This window comes from Diadema antillarum, unplaced genomic scaffold (assembly GCF_040938485.1).
Source record: "Diadema antillarum isolate AM-2024a unplaced genomic scaffold, OU_Dant_1.0 seq00000699_RagTag, whole genome shotgun sequence".
In the NCBI taxonomy this organism is placed as follows: domain Eukaryota; kingdom Metazoa; phylum Echinodermata; class Echinoidea; order Diadematoida; family Diadematidae; genus Diadema; species Diadema antillarum.
Window position 1 is genome coordinate 246,598 of NW_027271604.1, and position 24,556 is coordinate 271,153.

General features: G+C 37.6%; 1 protein-coding gene across 1 annotated transcript in view; it reads right to left on the reverse strand.

Moving 5' to 3' along the window:
* Positions 1–782: 782 nt before the first annotated feature.
* The window catches only part of LOC139737685 (endophilin-A2-like), a 60,282-nt gene continuing 36,508 nt past the window's right edge, over positions 783–24,556 (reverse strand). The window contains exons 7-10 of the mRNA XM_071648364.1: positions 16,996–17,096; positions 14,356–14,459; positions 7,799–7,938; positions 783–1,002 (exon numbers count right to left, since the gene is read on the reverse strand). Coding sequence (XP_071504465.1) covers positions 806–1,002; positions 7,799–7,938; positions 14,356–14,459; positions 16,996–17,096 — 542 coding nt within the window. The 3' untranslated portion in view covers positions 783–805. The remainder of the gene's footprint in view (positions 1,003–7,798; positions 7,939–14,355; positions 14,460–16,995; positions 17,097–24,556) is intronic.

Consider the following 24,556-nt stretch of genomic DNA (forward strand, 5'->3'; position numbering starts at 1 on the left):
TCAATTCCGGACTGTGACATGATTACAGCAAAACAAATACCATAGTATACACTGGCATGCCCTTTGATGCAAGTCTCTTGTTTCAAAAATGACATGTGACCACTTAAGGGGTTGCATACTTGAGAGTCTGTTTCAACTTCAACAGGAGCTTCACAGAAAATGAAACCACCTCTGTAAAATTATTGTATAGATCCAGTGGAATGCAGACTAAAACTTATATTTTGCCTATAGATGCATACACTCAAATGAAAGACAAAATGCACTAGGCTGAACAATGACCCATTGGCCAATGATGGGGAAAATCAATTATCCAGTAACGTCCAATCCAAGTACCATATTTGATGAAATGATGACATCACTGATTTCAACCTCGACTCATTACCTCTGTCCCTCGTCTGATTTTATCCTAAACTTTACATAAATGCCCACGTCACTCTACAGATTGTGGTCCTGTATATTTGACAGAACTCTGAAGGGATACTATTGCAGAAACAGAATATACACACAGGAAATGGACTAAACAAAACATATAAAATGCTTACAACACTCTCCGCCAAGGGACATGGAAAATGGACACAGATTACAAAATGATACAATACATGTTTCGGCTTCAGAAGAAAAATCAAAGAAGCTATCTATCGACTTGATCTGGACGATGCATTGTGAAATCATATGCATCAAAACCCATTTTCAATTCGATTATATTCTAGATGACATAAAAAAACGGCCTACATAATTATGGAACTCTGGACATAAACTCTCTGCTGTTCTCTACGGAAGGCGCACCTTAGAATCTACGCGCCCCTCACAACGTTGAGATTTCCACGTAGTTCCGCGGGAAGTAGCCCGTCTTGCCGTTCAGCTCGCCCTCCAGCCAGTTCTCGTCGATCTCCTGGACGAGGTTGATGATGTCGCCGTCGTTGAAGGGCAGTTCCTCGTCGTTCTGGGCTTCGAAGTCGTAGAGGGCCTTGCAGATCTTGGTGCTCTTGGCAGGTGGGGCGGCTGTGGAAGACATCATTGTAAAAAAATTGCATAACAAGAGGGTCGACAAGGCATGCATGCCAGCTCTACTTCATAATTTCTACGAATAACTTTGAAGGTGTGGCATCTGGAGGCCTCTAGATACTCTTGTAAATGGTTTCACCATGCAATTAAGTGTAAAATGATGCAATGGGATTTTCATGAACTCTTAATTGCTTGCTTAACTAAAATGCTTACTCAGGACAAAATTGTACTGACATGTGGAACTATGACAAAGAAAATTCATAGAAACAAAAATATTGAACAATCTACGGTATCAACTATACCCATTTTCATTCCATGTTCTATTTTCTGTGGTTGAGTTTCTTCAGGTGAGCTTTGATTAGAAAACTTTGCGTGAAGTCTTCTTTAGCTCTAACCATCCTTCCTTCCTCAACTTGGCATACTTCATCTTATTTGCATTTACGGGAGATTACCTGTTGACTATTAAATTCTATGCTAAAATTCAAATGCATGCAGATGAGGTACACAGAAAATCTCTACAGTAAGAATGGGATAGAGAGAGTAACTTTGTTATGTGCACATTCTGATATTTCAAGTTTGTAAGATATCTCCATCTACTAGAGTTACCGGAAGTTGGACAGAAGGGGGTGGATTTGTAGAGTCTGTTATGCCTAGGATTGTTATAAATATTAGATTTCTAATATTCAAAGTAGACTACTGAGTTAAGCATATATTATAAGAACACATCAAACATTACTGCACACAGGGCCACATATCTGTCTTGCCTGTATCTTTGGAAAAATCTGCTTTCACGATTTTTGTTATTGCATAATGCAGCCGATCCATTAAAGACTTGTACAAGATCTAATTGAACTTAACAGAGTTAAGAAAGCTGTGAGGTCTTGCAGCAGTCTGACATCATTTTTTCACTGTGCATCTCATTGTACAGACCATTTCTCCTTCAGACAATTCATAGTGTCTCCAAAATATGTCACTAATATTGGAATATTTTCGGTCAATTCCACGGAAAGGGTGCATTTTATGAAAGTCAAACTATTGAGTATAGATGATTAATGAAGCATAATTAGATGATCTGGTATTGTTTACTCAAAGCAGCCTTTCACAATGGATATTTTGATACCTCATTTGTGAACATCGGTGAACGTGGAGTGGAGTTATGTCCGAAAAACCTTCATTTTTCATGAAAATTGCCCATTTTTGCAGAATTTATGTATCATTTTTGATACACTATTATGACCATAATACAGCTTGTGTAATTCTCAGATGGCTTATTTTCTGTATGTTCTTTGGTCATAGATTGGTTTTATGATGTTCTAGAACTTGTTCCGGCATCAGTAAATATTATTCTCTCAATCTCAAAATGTGGTAGTTGATAGCGTCCCATAAGTCACGTTTTTGTGTCCCATCAGTCACACTGGTTTTCCCTATCCTGCTACTGTACCAATGAGTAGATATTCATACCACTTGGCTCAGGGTAAGCACCAACCCTTTCCTACATTCAGGAAAGAAAATATCTTTCCAGAGACTCTGTGAGTAAGAATATTTCAGAACTTACTTTCCCATGTGAAAAACGGTGGTCCTCAAATGTCCCATAAGTCACGACAGCAATTTTTCGTTGCTGTACGTAATGCAATGATACTTTCCAAACTAAGTATGGTGTTTTCATAAACTGTGATATGATGGATCTAACCATGAACTGAGAAAAATGCATTTGATGGAACTATTTTCTCAAAATACTGGTTTGAAATTGCCGAAAATTGTCACTTTGTCCCATAAGTCACAATGGAATTGACCTTTCATAAATCCAATATGAAGTTTTACCACAGTCTGGTGACCTGCTAATTTCAGGATTTCTTCTTGAAATCACTTCAACTGACTTTGACAGACAATCCACCTCTCTAAACTTTCCCATTACTTGGCAAAATTTTGTTTGTCTCTTGCTTACTGGTGCATTTCATTGATATCTCTTGAAACACTTTCAATTTAAAATTTTCCAATTACAGTTGAACCTCTCGTATCCGGACAAGTCGGGACCGGGGCTCATCCGGATAAGGGATTTGGCCGGATACGGGAGACTCAATGCTTTATACATGTACATAATATACATACACATGTACAGTAGCCCATTGTAGTACCACATGTAGTAATGTGTATACTGCAACCTTTTCATTGTTACACTCAGTAACAGACCCCAAAATAGAGGTTCGTGTTTGCAAGAATGAAATCATTTTCTTTCATAAATTTTTGGGATTATTTACCTAAATAAACCTATATAACAATTAAGAAATGTATCAAGTATATGTAATTCATGTGTGTTTGTGTAGGAGTTCTCAAAGAGTTGGGAATCCCCCTTTCCTCCCGTAATTATTTTTTAAAAAAATCACGGCGAGATTGCGTCCGTATAATAGAGAGATCCGGATAAAGGGAGGCCGGATAAGATAGGTTCAACTGTAGATAACACTGACAGCTAAACAACATACTGCAGTGGTTTCACGTTATTAGTAATCTAGTCGCCCGCACAAATCCACTGACTAATGCCATACTCTGGCAGGATGGTTTACAAAGAAGTCAGAATGTCAAACTTAATATCATGGGGGAGAGTATTAAAGATGATGATGCCCGAGTATTAAGTATAGATTGTAAACCTACACCTTTTTTTTCTTCTTTTTTTTTTTTGAAGAGGGAAAGAGAGGTTTTGTTGGAAAAGAACCTCCTTATAGCAAATATCATATAATTTAGGTGTATAATGTACACCATCTCAATCAATCATATCTATGAGAAGATTGAACAATCATGGAACTTCGATCTACTGTAAAACGAGAAATGCTCACGTGCATTTTAATTTCGCGAATTTCGCGAGCGTGAAGATTCGCGAAATTAGAATGCACGCGAAAGTTCTTTTGTACACTATATGCACTGAATGCCAGAGGCAGTTCGCGAAAATTTCATGCCGCAAAAAAGGCCGTCGGCTCCAATTCGCGAAAAATTCATGCCGCGAATATATCATGTTTTACAGTATATAGTCATGTGAAACTGGTTAAAAACTAGAAATGTCGCTATGGCGACTGGTATGCCTCCGCCATAATGCATGATTCTCCTAATAGGTCTAGATAGTCCATGTGGACAATGTGTGATTACATTTTCACAAAACTGGCAAAATATTGAAATGACAAGTTTGTCAGAAATGTGTTGAATGTTCACCTTCCTTGAACTTGGTTTAATTGGATGAATAGGAAAGCATGTATTTGGGGATTTAAGGACTTTAAAGGGTGTGTACAGTTCTGGTCGAGGTGAAGATTTAGCTTTTAACGTTTTGTGAGATGTTCAAAAACCACTCTATGAAATGTCAAAGAGCATGCAGTTCTAAGGGGTATCAAAAGTTTATTCGATAAAAATCGGTTTTGAAATGGCTGAGATATCCAAAAACAAAGTGAAACAAAGAGATACTAATAAAGTTGGGGCATGTCGCCTTTTATTATTATCACTTTTTTGGATATCTCAGCCAATGGAAAACCAATTTTCATCAAATAAACGTTGAATCCTTCTTAAAATTACATGCTCTTTCATATTTCATAAGAGGCTATTTATTATCTCACTTAGGAATGTTCAAAACATGAATCCCTACCTCAACCAGTACTGTACAGTCCCTTTAACTTGACTTTGACCCATTCATACATTTATGCATTGAGTAATTTTCATGGTACCGGTATGGAGAAAAAGTGCAATTTCTGTACTGAATAGTAAATTGTTACCATGTTCATCTGGCCTTAGACCCTAAAATTCATAAGATAATCACTTTCAGGTAGAACATGCATAGATATGCAGTAGGTTTCACGATAAATTGAGCCACTTCCGAGATATGGAGGAAAAAGTTAGTTCAGCACTTTCACTTGATCTTTGACCTTTTGACCTTTGAGGCAATAAAAAAAGAAAAAGAAAAAAAACCTCTCCAGAGAATTTCTATTAGGTTACACATGCATACACCAAGTGTAAAAAAAAAAATACTAATCCTGCTGGCATTGCATGAACATGAGGGAAATAGTAAAATTTTGAAGTGTTGCACTTGACCTTTGACCCCATGAACCCTACATTCTCTAGATAATCACTGCCAGTCAGTACATGTATATATACTATGTTCCATGAAGATACCTTGAACAATTTTCCAATTTACAGAGAAAAAAAAGAAGTTTTAATACTTTTACTCGACCTTTTGACCTTTGACCTTTGACCTCATGACCCAAACTTTCACCAGAGAATCTAAATTGGGTAATACATGTATACACTAAGTTTCAAGAAAATATCTTCTGGCATTGCATAGATATGGTGGAAATAGTGAAATTTTATGTATTTGACCTTGACCTTTTGACCTTTGACCTTGAGCACATGCACCCAAAAGTTGATAGGCACAACTTCACCCCCTAATACACACACATGCCAAGTTTCATCAGGATACCTCAACAACTTTTGATAGTTACCTTGTCCACAAAATTCATTACGGACGGACGGAAAGACGGACGGAAGGACGGACGGACGGACGGACGGACGGAAGGACGGACGGACGGACGGACAACCCGAAAACATAATGCCTCCGGCACCACTTCGTGGCGGAGGCATAAAAAAACAACTTAGCTTGTCTTGCCAAAGTATCTGCCTTATGGTACAAGGCATTTCCAAACTTTGAACATTCCTAGTGGCACTGCAGTACACAATACTAAAGCATTTCCGCCCCACCCTATTTATCATTTACTTGCCATTATCCAAGGCTTTGGGCGGAAATATCAAACACTATGAGAGAAGTTACCCACACATGCATTAAGGAGAGAAGGTACTTTGGTGCTTTGCAATCACTAACCATTTTGTTATGGGTGTACAGCTGTAGATTTTCACATTAAAATGTAAGCATTTCCATATATTTTTTTCACATTCTATTTATGCGCATATGATCCAGATATCACCATTATACTGACTGGTAAGGGTAAATATCTACTGTTATGCTCAATCATGCTATCACTAGTTTCTTTTTGTGTCAAAAGTAATGCATCTAAGAGATGCCATTGTAAGAGGTACAACCAGACTTGCATTTCCCTAAAAGACTGGGCAAATGCGTTCAGAAAAAGATAGAAAAAGGACAAAGAATTTACTGACATCGGTCTAAAGATTGCCTTTAACGCAAATATACATCATACACACACAAATGGTTAGTGGTTGATACAGTTAACTTGTGTGGTATATCAAAAGTGCTTTCAAATAGGTTTACTATGCGACTCTGCCCAGCAGACACTGATACAAATTGTACCAGAAGAGCTGCATTTGAAGGCCACTCATTTATTAAAAAGAAAAAGAAAAAGAAAAAAAAAGAAGAAGGAAGAATCGCAATGTACTTCTCTTTCTACTTTACAAGGCAGCCCTGAACCAGACTGGTAATAAAATGAGTATGCAGTATTACAGAAATAGGCAGAACAATGCATTTCCTGTCACTGAGCTGACGATAATGAAAATGACAGTTCGTGAAATTGCCATACTTGGATGGCACAAGGCCGCCACTATATTTCCTTACAAAGACGAGGAACACACCCACAATGCACAGCAAAAACAGGTCAACCCCAGAGTAGCACACAGGGAAGAGTGAGATGTTGTGTTACAACAATAAGTGATGTCTCATGAAGCACAGACTTTCATTACACACGTTGAGAGAAAAAGAGGTTGAAGTGTTAGTTCAAAAAGACTACAAGGGAAAAATCTTGATTCAACTCGCCTCTTTTTGACCTATAGTTCTTTCCTGCTCACATAAGGAGAATACAAACATAAAAATGTCATCAGAAACATTTCTTTCTAAAAACATCACTTTCTAAGTATTTGAACTTCTTCTGACTATGAAATGGGAAACAAATAGTACCAGTAAATAAACCTCATATTTGTACTGGTCTCAACGAACACTGTCAAACAAGGAATGTTTGTATGCATTCTAATTTTACAAATTTCACATGAGCAAAGATTCGCAAAATTAAAATGCACACAAAAGTTCTTATCCACACTATATGCAATGAACACCAGAGGAAATTCATGAAATTTCATACTGTAAAAAAAAAAAAAAAAAAAAAATCTGCTCCAATTCACAAAAATTTACTGCCTTAAAACAATTTTGCTTTACAGTAAGATAACCATAGAAAAGAGAGAAATATTGTTCAAATACATATTGCCAATCTTAGAGAAGATACCCATGGTACAGACTTTCTTCCATTCGTTTCCTTCTGTGATATGTTTTCATCCTTGCTCAGCTCCACACTTGTACACAAAATTAAGAATATCATTATCTACAAACAGTATTGGGCGTACACATCCACACACAGCCAAAACCTGTCCATCAAGCCCATTCTTTTACAAATGCATACACCACTCTAAAATTTTCAGCACAGTATATAAAATGCAGTGAAATTAGCAACACCTGATATGAAGCTAAGAACAGACCCAATGCTAAATCTTTTTACATCTTTGAACTTTGTCTAGTCACTGCTCACATCACAGACAATTTGATTCCTCCCCAAGAATGTACCCTAAGGATCTTCCCCGATGATATAGAAGTGACTCCCATCCTACAAAAGTTTCTAAAGCCTGAGAATAATCAGTATCCTCTCGACGCGCACTAAACAATAATTTGCCTAAAAATGCTTGGGAGATTTGCCACGTATGGTGGTCTGCCCCAGTCTTAAGACGGGGTCAAATTTCCAATGTGTCTGATGAAACGTGGACATGCCGTAAGTGTGAACACTTGTCAGATCATAACTCAACTCACCAGAGGGCTGGTAGGAGATCTGCCTGACCCCACTGTCATTGTCGCTGTCATCTGAGTTGTGGGAGTTACTGGACAGGGTGGTGTTCACACTCTTCCGCGGTTTGAACTCACTTCGCGGTCTGTTCTCCCCTTCCATCACCCTGTCAGGTAGAGAAGGTCGCAGGTGGAGAGAGAGAGAGAAAAAAAAAATAAGGTAGCCTTGTAAATATGAGCTATATGTTATCTGCAAGCTCAATACAGCACCATCCATGACATATCATGCAATACTCCTCACAACTAAACTCAATGTTGATATTACAGTCAAGTGTAGTTCTTCCTCTTCCTCCTCCGCCCCCCCCCCCTCCCAAATCCAATGACTCATGGCTCATGCTATGAAGATGCACCATGAATGTATCAGGGTGTACTATTCAAAAAATGTACAACTAGTCGACTCTGAAACATATATCATGAATCTGCATAGCAAGACTTGTTAACTCTCTCTCTATAAAAAACAAAAACAAAAACAAACAACAAAGGAACAAAAACATTAAACAAACTGTACTGCAATACCAACATTCAGTTGAATGATATTCACTTCCTACTAGTGACTATTAATTCTACATAAGCCACAACACAATGACAGCTTTAAGTCGAAGATGGCACCAAAACCCAGATCATTATCTTTCAGTTGATAAAGCGCTCAGTTCTACGTTGTAATTTTTAATGATGTGAGTATCAGAAGTGTCATTTGATACAAGTATGTATTCAACACGTAAATAAATGAGAGCAAACATTTGACGATTTCATATTCTTTCCAACTGAATCAACTGCAATTAGTAATCAAAACAAAAAGGCATTGCTCAACAATATGGTTGAAAATTTCCAGGAAACCCTGATTTACGAGACACAATCACCTACTTGGTGACAATAATAGTGTATCTCCAATTTATGATGAGATCATAAAGCTTGGTCAAAAATGGCAAGGTGTAGACTGTATTGCCAATAACAATGTGCAAAATAGTAGCAGATTATTCAAAGTAAATAATAACTCAGCACACTTTGTGTTTTCTTAAACAAAGAAATGGCAGACTACAAGGGTTTTGGAAAACACTAATTTTTTCAAGTATACTTACACATCCCTGGCATTTCATATTGTGTCACACATGGCAAACATTTCTTCCATTAAATCTTACTACATAACATAGATATCCCTCAGCCTACTAGTTTTCACTTGATAAACATTATAAACTCCAATCAAGGAGGCTGCTACTTTCATTATGGACAGTTGCATCATAAATCAGACACAAGATGGCGCTCTACATTGTATGTAGCTCCAAGTGGGCAGGAGAGTTGCAGCAACTCTATCCAGTGTGGAAAAGAAAAACAATGCATGTTTCTCCTTACCATTCCCTTCACTGTCAAATGCATTACACCACATTCAAACTTCCCCCTTGCTTTCATACTATGGAGAGGGTTTTGCACAGGGGGTGGGGGTGGGGGGTCTGGTGGGTGTGCATACAAAACTGAATGGAATAGGGAAAACTGGGTCTGTGGAGAGAAATTCCCCCCAAAATCCTTTCATTCCTTCATATTTCAAACTTGTGTGAGAGCAAAAAATAGTGTATAATGCTGGAAGGATGGGGAGCATTCAAATCTACCGCAGAAATGACATTAGGGAGCTTTAGATTTTAGACGCGTGGACGTTCAAAGGGAAAAAAACATGGTCTGAGCATGTGCAGTAACTTGACGTGCGCTACTGCGCACGTTCAGACGATGTTTTTTTCCCTTTGAACGTCCGCGCGTCTAAAATCTTAAGCTCCCTAATATGCTGCAATACAAGGTAACAATTCTTTTTCTGTTTTTGCCCCCCCCCCCCCAAAAAAAAGGATAAAGTAATGCAGGCACATAGAACCAAAGCTGTCACTACGAGAGGTATAGCCTTGTATAAAAAAAGGGGGTGAAGTACAGATACTTGGAATCTTTTTCTCACTAAATAAATATCATTAGAAAGAAGAAAAAAGAAGGAGAACTGCAGTCATGGTATAAACCCTAATGAAATGAGTAAGTTAGTCAACTCATGTACGGAATGCCATATTCAGTCTTGACCACGTTGGACACATTAATTTACTTCCTTCTTCCAAATGAGGAAGAAGGGCTTTTCAATATGGAATTACAGAAAGCAAAAGTAAGCCATGCGTATGATGAATTCTGCTGCACAAAGGCACTGGAATTTAACAATTGATGAGAGTTGGAAACTTGGCACTCGCTGAATGTAGGATCAAATAACAAGATTTTCATAAAAAATGATTTACAGAGCTTTTAAGAAAACGGGTAGAATGTTTTAATGGGGAACCAAATGCAGAGAATGCTTCATGCAGCGGAGGCAGGTTTCCAACGATTTCCCCATGCTGCGAAGGAGGTTGCAGAAGAGGAGGGGGGAGGGGGCGAGAAGTGCGAGAGTAGAAACAACTCACATGTTGAAATAAATGAAATCTCCTCTGCCCGCATTGAACACTCTGTAAAACAGGAAGTTTATCAACAAACAGCACTCTCCTCAGCCGGATTTCATCTTGTGAGTCTTCACCATGCAACACTGACGAAGAGCATGCCTCTCAAAACAAGCAACACACATGCAGAAAAGAAAATGAAAAATCCTCGGGACAAGACTGCCGACAAACCGTCTTCGAGGCCAATGACATGCCCTCTGGCATATGATGCTTTCCGCATGGATTTGTGGTTGGCGGAGAGGATCTTGGATGATCGATACTAAAACAGCCTCAACATCATCTACGATCAGCATCTCACATGCAATCAAGAAGATTCCGTCTACCTGCACTTGCTATTCACTGGCGCACAGTTTACAACATGTGATGTTAAGTCACCTCAATATTTGCAGCATCATGCCCCTCTCCCTTTGTTCCCATGCCCTCTTATGTTTGCTTTAATGACCTATACCTTCCTATTTCTACGCTCTCATGCATTACTATTCAAAGCAAAAAACTTATGTGACATGAGCTAACGAATGATGAAGGGCACAGTAGATGAAAGAATAATCTTTCAGCCAGACACAATAAAAATCAAAGGCACATTACACAGCTGAAGTTGAGGACACATGCTGATACAAGAAGTATTAAGCTATTAGTGTAAAAAAGGCACACTCCCAAATGCTCCCAGTTCAAGTCTTGCCAAGATGCCATGATGTTCACAGTTGGGTTTCCCCAACAACAAATTTGCCATATACTGACATTTTTCATAAATAAGGGGAGGTGTTTCTTATTTGAAAGTCATGAGTGGCACCAAGAGCCTAATGTTTTCTTTATGTAAGAATGAAAACATTAAGACAATTCTTATATTTTGTTGAACTTCTCAAAAGAAAAGAATGCAGGGGGAAAAAAAGGGAGAGGGCAGCTACCTTTCCATGCTCCTGTTTTCACTAATCAATTCCCTGCAGATATCTAACCATGCACTCTATTGTATACCATTACTCAATTACATTGTACAATCTTCCAGAGCGAAAACCAAATCGATGTCCCCACAGGTCCATCAAGACACCATTGGAAAAATTACACCCACTGATCAACTCAAATTGAGTTAATCTCTATAACCGTTCTGACGACAGATCTAAAAAAAACTTTGTTTGTTGTTGTTGTTGATGGGAGAGGGGGCTTTTCCTATCATAACAATAAGAAAATATGTTTCATGAAATATGATTATCCTTGTCGGAGTAGAGACTGCATGCACGAATGTCGGATGTGGACTGGCCAAAATACACAACATCACTTAGCAACATGCTCTGCTATACCATGTCCCGATTTTTCTACATTTTCCTGTCAGACATATGTGACCCGCTACAACAAAAGGATCCGATAGTCAGAGGAGGACAATTTTCTGAAAATGGCATGACATTATTCCCCTACTTTTCTACTTTAATTTCATATATAGCACAACTCTTAAAAGTACTCGGTTGCGTAGATATCGATGATTTTATTAGCGCATGTCAAGTGGTCGAGGAAATCAGTTTCGAGAAAAACGCCTTCAAAGTTTTCCCCCTGACACTATCATGATCAAGGGGAGGCAAGACATTTTTCATCGCTTGACAATAGAAGGCATGCTCCTAGCGACCTCCGCGATGTTCATTCAAGCTTAGCGCCAGCGGTCTACGCACGACAAATCAGTGATCAGGATGCCTTGCACTGACCAATAAGATCACTCCCTCGTCGCTAGGGGCGGAGTCTAGCTGCGACGCTAAATCCAAATCTTCGGACACATTTCTGTTCCGTTGAAAGTCAGAAAATCATGGCCCAGAAAAACGCTGATTTCTTGCCTTTCCTTTGATCATTTAGCTTCGAAATTTCGGCAGATGATAGACAAAACACTAGACTACAAAATTATGCCAAAAACAGAAATCCGCTTGTTAAGACCAATTTTAATGATGTGACTTTAAACTCGATTTTCTTGGCTCACTGGTCAGCGACTTTAGGATCCTTTTGTTGTAGCGGGTCACATATTTCTATCAATCCATTCAAAATTCATGCTAACCAGCAGGATACACACATCACATCTATCTGCTTTTCCTCGTTGTTTGTTTGACAAAATGTTTCTAATTTAATCTGTCGCTTCCAGACTTCCCAACCTTTCTGACTGAAAAACAGGGATGATTTGGCTAAAAAGTAGGAAAGAGCAGTTCCCACAGGAGTGTATAGTAAAATTATAAAGAAAAATAAAAAGTTTCTAATGAAACAAGAGCTAGGAATAGTCAAAATTCAGATTCTTTGATCCAAATTCAGAATAATTGGGAGGTCTGCTCTTCTACACATGACCATCCTTCGTAGGCTTACGTCGTGAATTACTCTCTATTCCTGATGGATGTATAATGCATTGCACGATGCACACTATGCAATTAAGACATACACAAAAATCAAAACCTCTGTCTGTAACACTATCTGAAATTTCCATTCTCTTTGCATGTTGGTAAACAATTTAACATACATATCAGCGTCAGTCAGATCACCTTTAAAAGGAGTCCATTTTCATTTGCAAGTCATGATTTCAGATTTGCATCGAATCCAAAACAAAGAACACCCTCTGTAGCTGTGTAAGACTATCCACACAATCTCAGAGACACTTTAATTATATGCACTTGTATTGGATTGCACTTGAGTGCACATCACACTGTTAACATACAACAGCATTATGCAACATTTTGTGCCACATTTTGGAAGTTCTTTCAGATCATAGAGCTTAATGCTTGCTGACAAGTAAAACATGTGCTTTATGATACAATTACCAATCATGCAAAGTATTATTGCTTGTATTTCCTGGAGGGCAAGCAGATAATAGTAACTTATCTGAGCAGGAAACAATTTTGAACCACAGGTGTCCAGAAAGGGCAAGAGTATAATATACTTATGGTCTCAATAGAATACCAGCAACACCTTTTGGGATAACTTAGTTTGAAGTTATCGAATGGTACAAAATGCCTGGTTTTACTGGCCTGTCCTTCCTACTTTCATCTAAAAAACAAAAACAAAAACAAAAACAAAAACACCACCCCCAATCTTCATGGTATTGTAAGTTTTCAAAATGTGATTGCATGATGATAATCATGGTTGGAAACTTCTAACAAGACATTAGGTAGGATGCCTGTCATTGGTCAATACAAAGTCATGTGACCAACATGATTTAGTTGATTTATGTGGCTCACAAAGTGAACATACCAAACTTGCCTTTTTTTTTTTTCACTGAGGAAAATGGAAATGTTCACTTTTAACATTCATTTGGTTAGGCATGTTTTGCATCAATTACACTGCAAAGTTATGGAGAGAGAGGTGTGGCTAAGTGAAGATATCTGATTGATAATTTCAAGCATAGACTGCAAAATACATTAGCAACAATTTTTATTTTTCTTTACATGGCAGAGAACAGGATTTTGATGCATTTGTTACTGATGTTTCTGTTCTAAGCAAATACATGTTACACAGCTCATAAATGTTTGTGCAATGTATACATGTGTCAGGCTGATATCGAAAGTAAATCATTAAGACTGCATGATGTACGTATCATTTCATCTCAAGTTCCCTCATCAGATCACAATGTGCAAACTCTACACAATTCCCAGAACAAATGAAGTGGGTCATTCAGCTGCTACAATTTGCCACAGTGTATGAAACCCATCAGACTCTTAATTTTGTTTTGCTTTACTTTTTTATTTAAAAGGGCAACAATGACTATGCTTCTTCCAACAAGTAGCAGTGCAGAATAAAGATTTTCCTACATCCTACAGAAACGATAATGGACATTTATCCCCTTGCACTATCATGGGACTGGTGGTTTTTTTTCCCCCCCCCCGCAACTCAAGTAAAACTCAGAAAAAACAACCCAAGGAAGGTAAAATCTGGGGGCGTGCTATGCAGGAGGCTATTAAAATAGAAGAACATGAAATAAAATGAGACCATGGTCAACAACTACAGCTACCCATGGCCATGGCTATAAAGATGCTCACAGCTGATTGCCCGGTGCCGTGGTTACTGAAATTATCGCGAGTAACCTGGGTACATGGGGTTGCCATGGTAACCAACCTGTCTCCTAAGGCGGATGTCAGCTGACTGAGGATCTCCTGGGCTTGTTGGTGGAACTCGATCTGGGCATCTACCAGGGCCTGTAGCTGTCTCACTTGTTCCACCTACATACAACACATGAAATATGTAAGAAACAGATACCAGGGCAAGTGTTCTTTCATTGTATCACAGAAATATCACATAAGAGTTTTTGCCTGGCACACTCTCTGCACAACTTCTTGAGCAGAGCTGGACAAAGGGTTTGATGGCACGTCTGTTTGGTGCTCTCTGCCCAGAAGGCAGAAATATTACGTTTAAGTACCAAAACAAGTTGGCTGGAGTCATAATGTCTGGTCTATACGCTAATCTACCTGTATGATGTCATACAGGGGTGGCAATGATAATATTAGTTATGTGTATGGGTACACGCATGGCTATGGAATAGAACACATCATATCATTTCTTATTTTCCAATATCTAGATAAAAGTGCAATGTGAGGTAGGGCAGAGAAGCTAGCTCTGATTTCATTGAAGTGTTTGCATGATATTTATCTTAACACACATTTCTTTGCAACCTTCAGTTATAAAGTAATCACACAATTTGCACATCTCCTAGGCTACATATAAGTAATTTAAAGCTATTGTATAGTTTTGGTTAAGATGTGGATTCAGAGTTTAACTTTTTGCAAGATAATTAGAAGCCACTTATATGAAATATTAAAGAGCATACAATTCTAACAGGGATTTAAGGTTTATTTGATGAAAATCAGTTTTGAAATGGCTGACATCCAAAAACAAAAAGGTCCTGATAAAAGGTGGGATAAACCTTTTATTAGGACCACTTCGTTTTGCTTTGTTTTTGGACATCTCTGCCATTTCAAAGCCAATTTTTGTCAAATAAACTTTTAATTCCTTTTAGAATTGATGCTCTTTAATATTTCATATAAGTGGTTTTAATTACAATGTATCTTGCAAAAACTTAAAATCTGAATCCCCATCTAAACCAAGACTACACCATCCCTTTATTTTAAAAGCGTGCACTCACTTGACTTGTTGGTGAAGTTTCAGTTTACTCTCACTTTCAATATTGCTAGCTGTCGTGGCACTCACAATTAATCTTTGAGGCATCCTTCAATCCCTTTACAGTGACATCATAATTTGTGGGAAATGTCACTTCACTTGATAAATGCAATGTGCTGACTGCTTGCATGGCAGCTATACACATATGCTTCACGGCAATGAACATATTCTTCCAGAATGAACAAGTGTTCTATGGGTATATTCCACCATAAAATGTCTATAGCAATGCTTACTGTATCACTTTACAACAGGACACCAGATCATGATTAATGTTGTGGACAGACTGTCAAGTCTTTTGTACCCTATAGGAAAACCAAACTAGAAATATCACTGAAGGCGAGTGTTATCCCCCTCCAGCAACACTGCCCTATGAAAGCAATCAGAGCTATGAGTAGACTAACACATCTCTGTACTAATACTCCACTGATAGGACATAGTTTCAGAGCACACAGAGAAGTGACTAGGTATGAACAACTGAAGAAGGTTTTTCCTTTCCTCTAGCCCTTTACGACTTTTATTATCCACTCTCCTAGCTCCTCTTTCATAAACTGATGTCTAGATCTTCTATCAAAACTGTTGATAGAGAGTTGTTCTCTTTATATCAAAGATATCGTAAAAATCACTTCAAGTGGGTACTCCAGCAGTATAAAAAATGAATAAGTAATCTGAAAGTGTTTTCCTAAGCAAATCGAACGATCATGCTTGGCCAAGATAATGAGAATATACTGAGTTGGATATCATCAGTTGAGAAAGCAAACAAAACTAAAAGCTAACTACTAAAGACAAACACTTTACATTGGGACATTTCCACAGTAAAAGGGTACTTTTCAGAAATGTCTCTTTATTTTGGGTTTCCAATGTGCAGTACCCCAATACAATGTGATCTTCTCAAATGCTTTAATGAGAGATAACTTTGCATCAAAATTGCTTCAAACAAGCAATCTATTATAATTTATTCCAAAATGAGAAATTTTGGGTGAATGCATGTAACGTTGGACAGAAATCTTATGTACTAACATATGAAGGTCAAATTATGAATGCTCATTGAAACTTTGTTGTTTTTTTTTCAATTGAATGGCCTATTTTTGATGAGACAAGATAATAACAGCTCTAAAAATCTATTATACATCATGTTTAATACCATTTCTAGACTTAGTGGTGAACGCGCATTAAACATGGACAGACCAAAATGTGACAAGTTGGTTTACTTGAAGCAATTTTCATGCAAAGTTACCTTTCATTAAAGTGTTCAAGAAGATCAAATTGTATTGGGGGATACTGCACATTGGAAACGCAAAATAAAGAGACATCCCTGAAAAGTACCCTTTTACTGTGGAAATGCCTATTTACAAGACAAATATTTGTTTCTGTCTGAATACCCACATAACCATTAAAACACTAAAGTCTTTATTCCCCCCCCCCCCCACCCAACCAACACTGCTTGCACTGGCCAGGGTGCCCCAGATATACGAGACCACATTGTCGCTTTATTATCTAGGATCTAGCCTAGCCCAAAACTTGTCAAAGTGACATGTCACATTTCTCAGACTCGACAGGTCCAGCCAACGATAATCCACTCACGTCACTCTCCAGCAAGTTGCGCATGCCGCTTTCTACGATGTCTCTGGACTCCTCGAACTTCTCCTCTGCCATTCTGATCTCCTCCTCTGGTATCGTAGAACCTGTTCACATACACAACACACATACGACAAACAAACACACACACAAACACATAAAAAGAAATAAAGAGATGATGAAATATGTTACGCAGAGTGACTTACTTGGCAAATGAAAGTGCATGTCGTGAAAAATATGATACAACAAATTTTTGGCACTCTACAGCTCCATTTGTCTATGCAAAAATTGTAATGACATTCATTCAAATGAAGTGGATCAAGAATATAAGGATAAATAAAGTGGATTCACAACTCAGTTACATGCATGTTAGAGACAGCAGTATTGTGCCCCAGAGTCGAGGTGATCCTGCCACTGCCAACACAGGTGTAAATTGGTCCCAATGTATGGACTCTGTATAAACGGATGTCACTAAAGACAGTGTGTGGCAATGCGATTTCAAGTAACATTGTGCAGAAGAGCAAAGCTGGCAGGAAACACAAGACTGTGACTGTACACCATTGTCAAGAAGGGATGCACCAAATACTATGATTGCATTATGCAATTACTTCAGAATGTTCCTGCGCCAGAAGTATATTAGTTTTATAGCCCACTGAAATGTGAATTTGTTTTGATGGAGGAGTGGGGAGGGGGGAAGGAGGAAGAATTAACAAATTTGCTGCCATATTTGTTCATATGAAAAGGTTTGCATAAATTGACCCCCCCCCCAAAAAAAAAAAAAACAACAACAACAACAAAAAAGAGAATACACTGTGCACAGTATCTGATCTCTAGCCATGTGAAACTGGAAATCAAGCTGAGCTGTGTATCCACGTCAGACAGCGACAAAAGGTAGTTAGCAGCTCATATGCAAATTATGAGAATCTAGTAGCAAACCTGACTCACTGTCACAACTTGCAAAATGACTTATGAGAGGTTGACACAATGCCAATGAGTACCCTTGTTCCATGCCTACGTACGATGAAGGTTATCTCCATATTGATAGAACAATTACAATCATGAGTACATGGACAAAGAATGTCCCTGACATTCACATAAACATTCCATGAATGATTTAGTATTTTCAGCACTGTTGAAACAATGGATGGATATGGAGAGTTGATAATTTCCTAGAAATATAAAGATGACTACGCAATTCTTAAGTTGTTGGCAAATCATACAGTCTATATATGTAACATGTCTCTGGGGTCAAGCTGCAATTGGAAATGAATAAAAACAAAAAGTGGAATACATAGATATAAATTGCATGGAAAACAATTAATGTTATATGAATGAAATTGATGCAATACACTGAAAACTAATCATCAGTACCATCAAACATAATCATACATTAATGTGTACAATATACAGCTATAAACTTTGCAATACGTCTAGACAAAGTATCTGAGGTACACTGTACATTGCTTATCACAATTACAGCAAGGCTCTGCAAAATTTTGCCACAGTAGAATATATTATAACTTGCAACAAACAAACAACAAAAATGCCCATTAACTCAAACATGGATACTACCACACAATGATACACAACAATCATGATATCGTGATATTAGCCTTTTCTTTTTCTTTTTTCTTGTTTTGCAAACCACTAAAAGCTGAAGCATAAACAAAATCAAAATCAAGACATCACAAAGTCAGCATGCAATGTACAGAATTACCTGTTATGTAAACTAGAACACGCAAGGGATAATGTAAGCTGAACTTTTGGTGAACTACACAAGCATAGTACACATGTATCTTTTTTTTTTTTCTCTCTCTCTCTCTCTCTAAAAAAAGCCTGGAGACTTAAAATGTAATTTGCGCTCTATAAAAATTGTTTATTATTATTATTGTTTTCTGCCGCTGCTATGCATGTCAATAAATGTTTCACCCAGCAAGACTTTCCTACCCATCTTTATGTGTGGATGTGTCTCTTCATTAACTGATCTGCACAGGTTGTTGCAGTTTGCCATGTGGCTATCACATCACATATCATGTTAGCTATCCCCCGAATGTCTACTACAGTTAGTTGTCCACTAAAGCCAACATGTGTGCTGTCTGTATAGATAGACGCATCAGGCATAGATGCTGCAAGTACGTATGTGCAAAGGATTAGCCTTGCTTCCATGAATAACTTGCCGGTGGAATAATTTGCATTGCATGTGTTTTGTACTTCGTTGCTGTGATGTAAAATAATGGCATGCTGGGTTTTATCCTCCCATGTCATTAAAGTAATGTTAGGTGGGCAAGATTGTACCTCATGATCCAACTGAGAAGGGGAACAAAATGTATATTCCGTTTGTGATATTTTACGGCGGCATCACATCAATGACGGACTGGTATGCTCACTTGCATTTATTTAATCTTGCATACTAACGACAAGTCATGCAATATTGTCAATCTTTACACAGCTGCATGTATCAGCTCTGTTGCAGCTGACAAACAGACAAGTATCATAACTACTATTCAACACAAAGCACATTACCAATTACGACGTGGGATGAGCCACAGTTTCGTATATTATACCATATAAAGTACAACAACAAAAATGTATTATCCTTATGGGTATCCTCGGTATGTAGACCTATTTTGTTCACAATTTTAAATCTTAATCTTTTAGCAAAAAAATCAAGCAAAGCAAATGGGATTCCATCAGGATATGATACTGATGGAATCCCATTTTCTTTGCTCAATTTTCCTTTGATAAATTATGTTCATTTCTGGTCAGTATTCCTTCTGTTTGCATTTGATATTGAATCTTGACAACAATTCATCACAGTATACCCATGCAAAGAATGGGTGAGGAGCCAATTATGGAATGATATCAAGCTGCATATGAAATTCATGAAAAAACGACAACAGCAGCACTTTAACACTTGTCATGTAAGGCAAAAGCATTTAAGATAAGCCAGATTTGTGGTCAAGTGGAATGCCTTCATCTTCTCACACTAACACTGTACATATCATAAGAATGTGGCCCTTCATTTATGAAAACTTTGGCGAAGTTAATTGATCTTGATACCTGACCAAGAATTAATCTGAACATCCTTTGGTACAGAGGAAATATTTCTCAATTTATTTTATTTTATTTTTATTTTTTATTTTTGGATCCGATGCAGCAAATTATGTTATTATTGGATTGACCTAATGGGAATAATGGATGAAAAATTGTATCTAAACTTAATTTTGGTGACCTTTGACATTGACCTTTGATCTTCCACGTCTGCAGTTTCAGGCAACTAATAGATAATATATTTTCATCCTTCTTATTGGAGAGCATTATCACTGCACATTCCTAACTGAAGTCGCGGCTGGAAAAGAAATTGAATTGTGTAACCACAGCATAGTGAGCATTGTGAGCATAACGACTGGAAATGAGCAAAGAACAGTGACCTTAATCTTGAGCTTTCATTGTGACCTTTGATGCAAGCAGCATTACAAGGTGTGGTGTATATCTTACCCTGTCCACCAAACGATACTACCACTGGATACTCCTACCCAAATATTGACTGAAAAAAATAATGACCTTTAACCTTTCACCACAGGAAAATAATTGGCTACCTACTTATACACCTCTAACACCACATTAAACATTACTGAATATTCCAAAATGCAGTTACTATTTAAAAAAATATATATATTATTATAGCTGAAAAAATATGACCATCATTACTTGCTGGATTTTGCCCCAAATCTAATCTATCTCCACTTCACATAACATTTTTGGGTCCTGTACAATGTAAATCGTTTGATCAGCTTTTCCTGAATTGCAATGACTGGGGCAGGCAGACAACCTGAATGCATAATGCCCAAGGCACCCTTTATACATGTAGGCTCAGGCATGAAGTAGGAAAGGAATTAATCCCCGTGATGACATTTATATTCGATGTATTTGCCCACCAACTACTTGCCATGGCCGTATGTGTGAAAGCTGAAGAGGTTTTGTTATGTGCAACCAGTCATACTTATCATATCATAATATTATATCACAGAGTGCTAAAAAGTTGATGAGGAGACAGGGGGAAGGACAGAGGGGAGGTAGACGAAAGCGAAAGGGGGAAAAAAAAAATAGAGGGCGAAATAACTTAAGGAGTGATCATGACAGCCTTCACCGCTACTGACGCGATTACAGAATGGCAATCCTTCACCTCTACTTACCCCGTAAGACTTTGAAGCATTCCCACATTTCCATGCAAATCATAATCTAAACACCATGTATGAAACATGTTGTAAAATGCAAATCATTGCAAAAAATTTGACCAAACACCGACTTGACCGAAGACACCGATCTTCATAGACATGTGGATTGAGTGAATGCACATCAGCGAGATTTTGAGGAAAATCGGACAGTCCGTTCAAAAGTTATTAATTTCTGAAGTTCTACTCAGTCACTGCTGGATGAGAAGACTACTACAGCTTGTGATGTCACATTTGTACAACAATATAAAGAAAATATAAAGAAAATTCAACGTATTTTACCCTTTCTCGCATAATAAAAGAACACTTGACTTGCCTCTTTCAGAAGGCAGGGGGAATAATATCACCCTCAATAGTTATCAGTGACAAGTCGAGGAAATGTGCACTTTTTTTCAATAAATAAAATTTTGTGAAATTCTCTTTATATTTCATTATCTCGTTGTACGCATATGACATCATACACTGTAGTAGTCTTCCCATCCAGCTGTGACTGCACAGATACTTTAAATTTCCAAACTTTTGAGCGGATTTCCCAATTTTCCCCAAACTTTCACTGATGTGTTCTACTAACATTGCTGCATTCACTAAATCCACATGTTTGTGAAGGTGGACTTGTCTTTTGTTAAATTTGGCACCCCACTTTTTTTTTTCCCACAGCATTTCCTTATTCAGAAAATTCAGTGCTTCCATAGAATGCTCTGATGATAATGACAAAACATTTGTAAATATAGGTCACCAAACTCTAATAAAAGTTACATTCAAAAGAATATTCAATTATCCATATGTACAAGTTTAAACTAAAATTGGTACAGCATTATTCTGCCAACAGCAAGTATTCCTAAGAGGTAAAATTCAATTTACTGTAGACTGCCTTGATTAAAGTTGTTACAGTTCTAGCTCCAAAAAAACAACAACAAAGAAACAAATATTTATATAAACGTCACAGAGGAGTGTATGACTCTTAACATTGGCTTGGTGCAGATACAACCAGCTGATATTATAAGCAGGAAAAGCTATGAACTAGAAAATAGCAAGCCTACAGTACATATAACTGATAGTATCCCACCCATTGTGCACAAGCTCCATTTATTGCCAGGCGAAAAGTGAGAGACACTAAATTAGATTGGATCAGTTTCATGCAGGTATACAGGTAGCGAACATGCAAGTGTTAAAACAGTTAGAACAATGATAAAAGGGGAAAGCACATTGAGTAACACTCATGTGACAAGTTACCTCCTGAGATGTCAATAGAGGGCGACAAACAGAGTTTAGGGAAAGGGGGAAAGAGAAACACAGCTGAACTGTTATCAACAATCACATAAGTACAGAAATTCACATGCATTTGCAAGGTGAAAACAGTACTTAATCAATGAGAATCACATGTAAAAGATTCAATGTATATGTATGCTCAGCTCTGTCAAAGTAAAAAACAACATAATTCGATGCAACTCCCGATCAGTTTCCAACAGCAATCATCAAGAAATTTAGATAAATTGGCACATCTGATGAACTGTTCATTAAGTATCTACAGTTAAGGAAAGGGAAAGGGATATTTCTGTGCACTCAAGACATGATGACCAATACTGTCACTTTATGGGAGATCCCTACTGGAGATTGTCGTGCAACAGATACCTCAACAGTAGAATCAGGCATGCATTAAAATGTACATGACTCTCCCCTTGCACACTTAGTCAGCTGTACTTGAGATTTTATACCAAGATAAGAATGAGTACAGCACAAGCTTACGAAACCAAAACGCTCATTCTGGAAAATGTGGGCAACGTTAGTATGACAAATGAATGAAGAGAGGAGCTCTTTGGAAAGGGATATCAATTTTCAAGATCAAATGATAATGATTCCCAAACTCTTCTCTACCCCCCCCCCCCCTCCAAAAAAAAAATCAACACTTTCTTGGTTTTTTGGGAGAAATACTTTAATGCCAACTATTGCAGAGCGCATTATGAAATAGTCAATGTGTAGGAAATCACAGAATATCAAAATCATTTTAAGTATGCTTAAATCCTTATTCCACATATATTCTCAGCCCTCTGTATCACTGCTGTAATAGCCATGAAGGTAAAAGACATCCATGCAAGGTTTTCTCTGTCACAACTAGTCTGTACCGGGTGAAAATTCTTTGAGAAAAATGAGCATACTTTAAAAATAAACATATGATGGAGGAAGAGAATGAACGTAATGTGCACTATATCATTTCAGTTGTTGTCGTGACGACCGTCGCTCATGATTCATGGACAAACTTAGCAAATCCACTGAGATAAATTTTCCTCATCATGGCTGAGGGGACTTATCAGTTACCTTCTCAGATTCCACAAACTGCCCATTATAGAATACATGGAAGAGACTAACAGTGACTTTTAAATTTTTGACTATTAAGAACACTAGCATTCTTTTGTTCCTTCTTGAAAGGAAACAGATATAAAAAAGCAATGTATCTGCAATGCAAATATTACCGATGCAATATTCAAACATGCAAACATATCCCAACATCAGGACGTAAAAGAACTACGGCTTGATTTGCTTGACTGCTTCACAGTGCTCTCAATTCAATTCCATCCCTTTAATCTAAACCCCAACAAGCAAATTTCTTTTGAGGAACTTCCAGCTTGAAAACAGACTAAGATTCTATTCCCTGCATCAATGATGGATACTATGACTGACGAAATATAAACTTTATTCATAATTCCTTTCTTTAAAAAATGTTATAGGAAAGTATGTCACATATTTTCCTTCCTTTTTCTTTTCTCTTCTGTTATGAAGGGTTTCAGCTTTCTCAAGAACAACATAAAGAAATTTAGAAGGATTGATCTCGCATAATGCCTCCTGTCAGTTTCATTTGATTCTACAGGATTTTAGTGTCCATCATCTTGGAGAATGGATAGAACCAAGAGACAGAGACAAAGTCAAACAGAATACTACATAGCAAATATTCCTTAATGACATCGAAGTACATGAAATGATAGACTGAAGTGATACATATACATTACTAATGTGGGCATTTTACAAGTTTAAAAACAGTTAAACAAAGATTTGAAGAGTTTGATCGCAAAAGTTAATTCAATTCTTGTAAATTTGGGATATTTGGAATTAGAGCTGTTTCAAATCAAATAAAATAGTAAAAAATTATTCATGTGATTTTTGTTTTATCACAACTTTTATTACGAGAGACAACAATGGAAAGGATTTGTTTTGGTTTATGTGATGATTGACCTTCTTTAAAATGTTTAAAAGGGCACTTAAGCCGTTTCACAATCAAACTCTGTGGTTGCTGAGAAATCGCACTACTGTAATGACCGACTGATAGATACTCATGG